The sequence below is a fragment of the Ylistrum balloti genome, unplaced genomic scaffold (genome assembly GCF_031769215.1).
Source record: "Ylistrum balloti isolate Yb309-2 unplaced genomic scaffold, AGI_CSIRO_Ybal_v1 Utg370170, whole genome shotgun sequence".
In the NCBI taxonomy this organism is placed as follows: Eukaryota; Metazoa; Mollusca; class Bivalvia; order Pectinida; family Pectinidae; genus Ylistrum; species Ylistrum balloti.
In genome coordinates, this window is record NW_026782161.1 from 121578 (window position 1) to 132293 (window position 10716).

Here is a 10716-nt window from a genome sequence, read left to right on the forward strand (position 1 = left end):
TAAAGTGTGTAGGTCTATAGAACTGTATAGTGTGAAGGTCTATTGTTAGAACGTCTACATACTGGTAAAGTGTGTAGGTCTATTGTTAGAACGTCTACATACTGGTATAGTGTGTAGGTCTATTGTTAGAACGTCTACATACTGGTATAGTGTGTAGGTCTATTGTTAGAACGTCTGCATACTGGTATAGTGTGTAGGTCTATTGTTAGAACGTCTACATACGGGTATAGTGTGTAGGTCTATTGTTAGAACGTCTACATACGGGTATAGTGTGTAGGTCTATTGTTAGAACTGGTATAGAGTGTAGGTCTATTGTTAGAACGTCTACATACTGATATAGAGTGTAGGTCTATTGTTAGGACGTCTACATACCGGTATAGTGTGTAGGTCTATTGTTAGAACGTCTACATACTGGTATAGTGTGAACTATTGTTACTGGTATAGTGTGTAGGTCTATTGTTAGAACGTCTACATACTGGTATAGTGTGTAGGTCTATTTTTAGAACGTCTACATACCGGTATAGTGTGTAGGTCTATTGTTAGAACGTCTACACTGGTATAGTGTGTAGGTCTATTGTTAGAACGTCTTCTCTACATACTGGTATAGTGTGTAGGTCTATTGTTAGAACGTCTACATACCGGTATAGTGTGTAGGTCTATTGTTAGAACGTCTACATACTGGTATAGTGTGTAGGTCTATTGTTAGAACGTCTACATACCGGTATAGTGTGTAGGTCTATTGTTATATTGTCTACACACGGGTATAACGTCTACATACCGGTATAGTGTGTAGGTCTATTGTTAGAACGTCTACATACTGGTATAGTGTGTAGGTCTATTGTTAGAACGTCTACATACCGGTATAGTGTGTAGGTCTATTGTTAGATTGTCTACATACGGGTATAGTGTGTAGGTCTATTGTTAGAACGTCTACATACCGGTATAGTGTGTAGGTCTATTGTTAGATTGTCTACACACGGGTATAGTGTGTAGGTCTATTGTTAGAACGTCTACATACCGGTATAGTGTGTAGGTCTATTGTTAGATTGTCTACACACGGGTATAGTGTGTAGGTCTATTGTTAGAACGTCTACATACTGGTATAGTGTGAAGGTCTATTGTTAGAACTGGTATAGTGTGAAGGTCTATTGTTAGGACGTCTACATACCGGTATAGTGTGTAGGTCTATTGTTAGATTGTCTACACACGGGTATAGTGTGTAGGTCTATTGTTAGAACGTCTACATACCGGTATAGTGTGTAGGTCTATTGTTAGAACTGGTATAGTGTGTAGGTCTATTGTTAGAACGTCTACATACTGGTATAGTGTGTAGGTCTATTGTTAGAACGTCTACATACTGGTATAGTGTGTAGGTACTGGTATAGTGTGTAGGTCTATTGAACGTCTACATACTGGTATAGTGTGTAGGTCTATTGTTAGAACGTCTACATACTGGTATAGTGTGTAGGTCTATTGTTAGAACGTCTACATACTGGTATAGTGTGTAGGTCTATTGTTAGAGTGTACGTCTACATACTGGTATAGTGTGTAGGTCTATTGTTAGAACGTCTACATACTGGTATAGTGTGTAGGTCTATTGTTAGAACGTCTACATACCGGTATAGTGTGTAGGTCTATTGTTAGAACGTCTACATACTGGTATAGTGTGTAGGTCTATTGTTAGAACGTCTACATACTGGTATAGTGTGTAGGTCTATTGTTAGAACGTCTACATACTGGTATAGTGTGTAGGTCTATTGTTAGAACGTCTACATACTGGTATAGTGTGTAGGTCTATTGTTAGAACGTCTACATACCGGTATAGTGTGTAGGTCTATTGTTAGAACGTCTACATACCGGTATAGTGTGTAGGTCTATTGTTAGAACGTCTACACACGGGTATAGTGTGTAGGTCTATTGTTAGAACGTCTACATACCGGTATAGTGTGTAGGTCTATTGTTACTGGTATAGTGTGTAGGTCTATAGAACGTCTACACACGGGTATAGTGTGTAGGTCTATTGTTAGAACGTCTACATACGGGTATAGTGTGTAGGTCTATTGTTAGAACGTCTACATACCGGTATAGTGTGTAGGTCTATTGTTATATTGTCTACACATGGTATAGTGTGTAGGTCTATTGTTAGAACGTCTACATACCGGTATAGTGTGTAGGTCTATTGTTAGAACGTCTACAGAGTGTTATCGTGTGTAGGTCTTTTGTTAGGTCGTCTACATAGTGGTATAGTGTGTAGGTCTATTGTTAGAACGTCTACATACCGGTATAGTGTGTAGGTCTATTGTTAGAACGTCTACATACCGGTATAGTGTGTAGGTCTATTGTTAGAACGTCTACATACTGGTATAGTGTGTAGGTCTATTGTTATTGTTAGTGTGTAGGTCTATTGTTACTGGTATAGTGTGTAGGTCTATTGTTACGTCTACATACCGGTATAGTGTGTAGGTCTATTGTTAGAACGTCTACATACAGGTATAGTGTGTAGGTCTATTGTTAGAACGTCTACACACGGGTATAGAGTGTAGGTCTATTGTTAGAACGTCTACATACCGGTATAGAGTGTCGGTCTATTGTTAGAACGTCTACATACCGGTATAGTGTGTAGGTCTATTGTTAGAACTGGTATAGAGTGTAGGTCTATTGTTAGAATGTCTACATACCGGTATAGTGTGTAGATCTATTGTTAGAACTGATCTAGAGTGTAGGTCTATTGTTAGAATGTCTACATACTGGTATAGTGTGTAGGTCTATTGTTAGAACGTCTACATACTGGTATAGTGTGTAGGTCTATTGTTAGAACGTCTACATACCGGTATAGTGTGTAGGTCTATTGTTAGAACGTCTACATACCGGTATAGTGTGTAGGTCTATTGTTAGAACGTCTACATACTGGTATAGTGTGTAGGTCTATTGTTAGAACGTCTACATACCGGTATAGTGTGTTAGAACGTCTACATACCGGTATAGTCTGTAGATCTATTGTTAGAACGTCTACATACTGGTATAGTGTGTAGGTCTATTGTTAGAACGTCTACATACCGGTATAGTGTGTAGGTCTATTGTTAGAACGTCTACATACTGGTATAGTGTGTAGGTCTATTGTTAGAACGTCTACATACCGGTATAGTGTGTAGGTCTATTGTTAGAACGTCTACATACTGGTATAGTGTGTAGGTCTATTGTTAGAACGTCTACATACGGGTATAGTGTGAAGGTCTATTGTTAGAACGTCTACATACCGGTATAGTGTGTAGGTCTATTGTTAGAACGTCTACATACCGGTATAGTGTGTAGGTCTGTAGGTCTATTGTTAGATTGTTAGAAGATACGGTATAGTGTGTAGGTCTACATACCGGTATAGTGTGTAGGTCTATTGATAGACCATACCGGTATAGTGTGTAGGTGTATTGTTACACACGGGTATAGTGTGTAGGTCTATTGTTAGAACGTCTACATACCGGTATAGTGTGTAGGTCTATTGTTAGATTGTCTACACACGGGTATAGTGTGTAGGTCTATTGTTAGAAGGTCTACATACCGGTATAGTGTGTAGGTCTATTGTTAGATTGTCTACACACGGGTATAGTGTGTAGGTCTATTGTTAGAACGTCTACATACCGGTATAGTGTGTAGGTCTATTGTTAGATTGTCTACACACGGGTATAGTGTGTAGGTCTATTGTTAGAACGTCTACATACCGGTATAGTGTGTAGGTCTATTGTTAGATTGTCTACACACGGGTATAGTGTGTAGGTCTATTGTTAGAACGTCTACATACCGGTATAGTGTGTAGGTCTATTGTTAGAACTGATATAGAGTGTAGGTCTATTGTTAGAACGTCTACATACGGGTATAGTGTGTAGGTCTATTGTTAGAACTGGTATAGAGTGTAGGTCTATTGTTAGAACGTCTACATACTGATATAGAGTGTAGGTCTATTGTTAGAACGTCTACATACTGGTATAGTGTGTAGGTCTATTGTTAGAACGTCTACATACTGGTATAGTGTGAAGGTCTATTGTTAGAACTGGTATAGTGTGAAGGTCTATTGTTAGGACGTCGACATACTGGTATAGTGTGAAGGTCTATTGTTAGAACGTCTACATACTGGTATAGTGTGTAGATCTTTATGGAATGTTTACGTGAGTATTTTGTCTGACTTCCTATAAATGGTTCTGCTAACACTGTATTGGGATGGTTGAGTTGCCTTTTTAATCTTATTTAGAGTTTCCGTTGAGGGGAAATAGATCGGTAGAAGGAATATCCATTATTTCCCAGACTACAATAACAATGGTATTGGGACCCTAGATAAGTGGTACTACACACAACAATGTGTATATATTTCATTCAATAGTTAAGCAAAATGTTTCGGGAGATGCAGGCTGCTGATAAAGATTGTAAGGACGTTCCACAGGCATCATGATGAATTCGTTGAGAAATGGTCTATTTCTTTGTGCAATATGAATCTGGACGTGTTTAATGCTCGTAAGTTTGCCTGTTGTTGTATACTTTGTTCTCATTTGAGAACGTGACATTACTTACTTGGATTGACCTAGTTTACCTGTCGGGTGCTGTCGACGCAGACGCTTGCTCTTCCGGAACACATGGACTTATTCTCCTAAAATTTGTTCAGGGGTCTCGATGAAAATTTATCTTTTGTTCATATTTTGACAAAGTTTTATGGAATTCGTGTTTAAATTTCGATTCCGGTGAAATGTCTGTATTTTATTTAGAAATGATGATTGTCGGCGTATGCGAAAATGAAGGCATGATTATCCGAACCAGAACGATTCTACAAAACACACAGAATTGAATAGCAACAATACAAATATAGAATCAACACAGAACAGCCAAATGGTTGTGTAATCATCACTGTTCAATTCAATAATTTAGAACAAGCAGTTTCACGTGAAGATTACAGATTTTTTTATTTTAGATATCTCGACGATAATCGACTTGGTGTTTATAGCTGTGTGTTTCAGAGAGAAATAAGCACCTTAAATCAATTCGCTATGTTTAGTTTGCAAATCGAGAAATCATAATCTTTATATTGCCTTTACAAGATTCTCTCATGTCCAATTCTAACAGTAACCAGGTCTTAATACTTGTTTGTTAGAACGTCTACATACGGGTATAGTGTGTAGGTCTATTGTTAGGACGTCTACATACTGGTATAGTCTGTAGATCTATTGTTAGAACGTCTACGTACTGGTAAAGTGTGTAGGTCTATTGTTAGAACTGGTATAGTGTGTAGGTCTATTGTTAGAACGTCTACGTACTGGTAAAGTGTGTAGGTCTATTGTTAGAACTGGTATAGTGTTTAGGTCTATTGTTAGAACGTCTACATACTGGTATAGTGTGTAGGTCTATTGTTAGAACTGGTTTAGTGTGAAGGTCTATTGTTAGAACGTCTACATACTGGTATAGTGTGTAGGTCTATTGTTAGAACATACTGGTATAGTCTGTAGATCTATTGTTAGAACGTCTACATACTAGTATAGTGTGTAGGTCTATTGTTAGAACGTCTACATACTGGTATAGTGTGTAGGTCTATTGTTAGAACGTCTACATACCGGTATAGTGTGTAGGTCTATTGTTAGAACGTCTACATACCGGTATAGTGTGTAGGTCTATTGTTAGAACGTCTACATACCGGTATAGTGTGTGTCTATTGTGTGTACGTCTACATACCGGTATAGTGTGTAGGTCTATTGTTAGAACGTCTACATACTGGTATAGTGTGTATAGTGTGTAGGTCTATTGTTAGAACGTCTACATACCGGTATAGTGTGTAGGTCTATTGTTAGAACGTCTACATACCGGTATAGTGTGTAGGTCTATTGTTAGAACGTCTACATACCGGTATAGTGTGTAGGTCTATTGTTAGAACTGATATAGAGTGTAGGTCTATTGTTAGAAGGTCTACATACCGGTATAGTGTGTAGGTCTATTGTTAGAAGGTCTACATACCGGTATAGTGTGTAGGTCTATTGTTAGATTGTCTACACACGGGTATAGTGTGTAGGTCTATTGTTAGAACGTCTACATACCGGTATAGTGTGTAGGTCTATTGTTATATTGTTAGAACTGGTATAGTGTGTAGGTCTATTGTTAGGACGTCTACATACTGGTATAGTGTGTAGGTCTATTGTTAGAACTGGTATAGTGTGTAGGTCTATTGTTGTTACATACTGGTATAGTGTGTAGGTCTACATACTGGTATAGTGTGTAGGCCTATTGTTAGAACGTCTACGTACTGGTAAAGTGTGTATGTCTATTGTTATTACTGGTATAGTGTGTAGGTCTATTGTTAGTGTGTAGGTCTATTGTCTACATACTGGTATAGTGTGTAGGTCTATTGTTAGAACTGGTATAGTGTGTAGGTCTATTGTTAGAACGTCTACATACTGGTATAGTGTGTAGGTCTATTGTTAGTGTGTAGGTCTATTGTTAGAACGTCTACATACTGGTATACATACTGGTATAGTGTGTAGGTCTATTGTTAGAACGTCTACATACTGGTATAGTGTGTAGTCTATTGTCTACATACCGGTATAGTGTGTATCTATTGTTAGAACGTCTACATACTGGTATAGTGTGTAGGTCTATTGTTAGAACGTCTACATACTGGTATAGTGTGTAGGTCTATTGTTAGAACGTCTACATACCGGTATAGTGTGTAGGTCTATTGTTAGAACGTCTACATACTGGTATAGTGTGTAGGTCTATTGTTAGAACGTCTACATACCGGTATAGTGTGTAGGTCTATTGTTAGAACGTCTACATACCGGTATAGTGTGTAGGTCTATTGTTAGAACGTCTACATACTGGTATAGTGTGTAGGTCTATTGTTAGAACGTCTACATACCGGTATAGTGTGTAGGTCTATTGTTAGAACGTCTACATACCGGTATAGTGTGTAGGTCTATTGTTAGAACGTCTACATACCGGTATAGTGTGTAGGTCTATTGTTAGATAGTGTGTAGGTCTATTGTTACATACCGGTATAGTGTGTAGGTCTATTGTTAGAACGATGGTATAGTGTGTAGGTCTATTGTTAGAATGATATACTGGTATAGTGTGTAGGTCTATAGAACTGGTATAGTGTGTAGGTCTATTGTTACTGGTAAGTGTGTGTCTACATACTGGTATAGTGTGTAGGTCTATTGTTAGAACTGATATAGAGTGTAGGTCTATTGTTAGAATGTCTACATACTGGTAAAGTGTGTAGGTCTATTAATAGAATATCTACATACTGGTATAGTGTGTAGGTCTATTGTTAGAACGTCTACATACTGGTATAGTGTGTAGGTCTTTAAGGAATTTATAAGTGAATATTTTGTCTGACTCCATATAAATTATTCTGCTAACACTGCAGTGTTCAGTTGACTTTGTCATGCTATTAAAATTTTTTATTTTATTCGTTGAAATGTTGCTATATCAGACCTCTGATATCACGTGTTCGCTCTATCAACTACAAAGGAGATACATTACGTACCGGACACAGTCTCTTGATGTCTATAGGCAAGATCAAGACTCCCAGGGTTACCACTTATACTCTTGTGAGGCGAGAGTGACGCGTACAATGTTTACATATGACTGGGGATGATACTGAAGCACATTTTGTAAAAAGGTACTTCTAGAACCAAGAAAAATATACTGAGGATGACATCGTCAGAATGTTCGAATTTCTAACTGACAACTGTTCCTGTGGACATAAACCGTGCGCCTCTCTTGGGTGACTTGTTTCAAACAAGACTGAATTAACAAAACAGACCACAAAGACCTTGCAACGTTCTGAACAAAACAGACCACAATGACCTTGCAACGTTCTGAACAAAACAGACCACAATGACCTTGCAAAGTCTTTAACAAAACAGGTCACAGAGACCTTATGAAGTCCTTTTGAAACATAAAAAATTAAATAAAACGAAAGTTGTTGACACCGTCCATTGTATATACTAAATGATTTTGGAAATTAAGGACACAACAGACGCTTTAACGCCTATGAATCCTACAGGGACATCTTTCCACAAAGCTCGAGGATGATTTTGAATTTTCTTTCGTGAATTTTTCATTTCTCGACAATAGCATGAATATTTTACCAAAACCTTCGGAGTTAACATGTAACGAACAACACAGGTTGATAAAGTTAATGAGCAGATTTCTTGACATACCTTCTCCTGGTGTGATATAAAATTTAATACATTCGATGCTCGATAGTACCTACGTTCATGGTGTTGTTGTTGAACGTGTTGTCGTTTGTGACGTCTCATAACATGTGTCTTCAGTGAAGCAGAAGATACTTACTTTTTTCCGGAACATCCGGTCTTATTCTCCTTATATGATGGATGATTGATAAGTTGTGAGCATCATATCTAAGTCCACCACTGCATGTATGAAGTCATCAGCTGACCCAAAGTGAGTACCGGAAATTTTTTTTTTTTTCAATTTTAGAAAAAGATGTAAATCTGATGGAGCGAGATCAGGCGAATAAAGCGGATGCTTAATTAATTCAAAGCAACAATCAGTAATGGCAGCCACGACAATGACAGACTTGTTAACAGACGCATTGTCCTGGTGGAACAACACACTTTTTCCGTGGCAATTGAATTTGTTATTTTTTCTTAGCTGCCTAAGAAGTGATGCATTGATTGTTTGTTCCCTTTTGCAGATTATCTAGTCTTCGGGTACAGAGCTTTAAATAGTAAGGCACAAGTAGAGGCGAAAAGGACATCCCTGCTTAACTTTGTCAATACAAGGCGCACAACTTATCAATCAGCCATTCAAGTGTCTCCGTGAATAAATCCTTCTTTTGTTTATAATTTGCCCTCGTGTCATCAATGGTTTGTGAACAAGGAATTCAGAATTCATTTATACATTAAGCTATATGCCAAAGTGTATCTCGTTCTTTTCTACAAATAAGCACGTATAGGAAACCTGCGTTGTGATTTCATCATAAACTATCATAAATTATCAGAAACACATGTGATGACTATTATATGGATAGGGTGCTGGTATTTTCTTAGCTGTAAACCTGACAGGTTTCTGGGGATAATAACACTGATCAGCCTTTTCTGCTGGTGTCGAGACATTAGCTTTATCTGTTGGTGTCGAGACATTAGCTTTATCTGTTGGTGTCGAGACATAAGCTTTATCTGCTGGTGTCGAGACATTAGCTTTATCTGCTGGTGTCGAGACATAAGCTTTATCTGTTGGTGTCGTAACATTAGCTTTTTCTAATGCCGATACACTAACGAATTCTGTTGGTGCCGATACACTCACGTTTTTTGTTGGTGCCGATACACTCACGAATTCTGTCGGTGCCGATACACTCACGGATTCTGTTGGTGCCGATACTCTCACGTTTTCTGTCGGTGCCGATACACTAACGAATTCTGTTGGTACCGATACACTCACGTTTTCTGTCGGTGCCGATACACTCACGATTTCTGTTGGTGCCGATACAATAACGAATTCTGTTGGTGCCGATACACTAACGTTTTCTAATGTTGCCGATACACTAACGAATTCTGTTGGTGCCGATACACTCACGTTTTTTGTTGGTGCCGATACACTCACGAATTCTGTTGGTGCCGATACTCTCACGTTTTCTGTCGGTGCCGATACACTAACGAATTCTGTTGGTGCCGATATACTCACGTTTTCTGTCGGTGCCGATACACTCACGATTTCTGTTGGTGCCGATACAATAACGAATTCTGTTGGTGCCGATACACTAACGTTTTCTAATGTTGCCGATACAATAACGAATTCTGTTCGTGACGATACACTAACGTTTTTAGTTGGTGCCGATACAATAACGAATTCTGTTGGTGTCGATACACTAACGTTTTCTAATGGTGACGATACACTCACGTTTTCTGTTGGTGCCGATACACTAACGAATTCTGTCGGTGACGAAACACTGATGTTTTCTGTTGGTGCCGATACATTACTCAATGCGGCTATGATATAACAGTACAAATCTAAGGAGGACATAGTACATCTTCTTGTCACATTCGAAAGCTCCAACCAATTGCTTATGTGGATTCCAAGTTACAGTAACCGTGGAAACCTATCAATAGGAGTTTTTTAACGGTGGGAATTTTAGAACAGCAGCCAGACTTGTTTATTGAGAGAAAAAAAAACGGCACGTCAAATGAATCTCGGCGACCTAATCTAGGCGGGGATAACGTGTTAAAGAGAAAATACAATTAGATTGTTTGTGCTACGAGCTGGGTGTTCCTGTAGGGCGAGGTCACGGCAGTACATTGTGTTACACTAGTTCGTAAGATTAATTTTTTGCCACTTATCTTGATGGATTTTGTTGTGGTATATATATAAAACAACTTCCCCTACAAAATTCATTGTACGATAAACACATAGTATAAATGGTAACAGGACAACTGTCGCTTCTCATAGTGTCTTGTCGGTAGTGTTTCCCGAATTAACTATCCCCCATATAGATGTTGTGAAATATGCTTTAAATGAATTGGATAATATATATAGAGAGAGAGTGGGGTGGAGGTACGGAGGGACCGAGATAGAGAGAGAGAGGGGGGAGGGGGAAGGAAGGAGGGAGAGAGAGAGAGAGAGAGAGAGAGAGAGAGAGAGAGAGAGAGAGAGAGAGAGAGAGAGAGAGAGAGAGAGAGAGAGAGAGAGAGAGAGAGAGAGAGAGAGAGAGAGAGAGAAAGA

The 10716-nt window shown here is 38.6% G+C and overlaps 1 protein-coding gene across 1 annotated transcript; it reads right to left on the bottom strand.

Moving 5' to 3' along the window:
* Positions 1-8994: 8994 nt before the first annotated feature.
* Positions 8995-10020, bottom strand: LOC132551068 (uncharacterized). Its single transcript, XM_060215173.1, has one exon. It carries the CDS (start codon positions 10018-10020, stop codon positions 8995-8997), a length of 1026 nt encoding a protein of 341 aa, XP_060071156.1.
* Positions 10021-10716: the final 696 nt, after the last annotated feature.

Bases quoted from the DNA above. Each gene is read 5' to 3' on its own strand.
- LOC132551068 (XM_060215173.1), bottom strand. From the start codon at position 10,020: ATGTCCTCCTTAGATTTGTACTGTTATATCATAGCCGCATTGAGTAAT.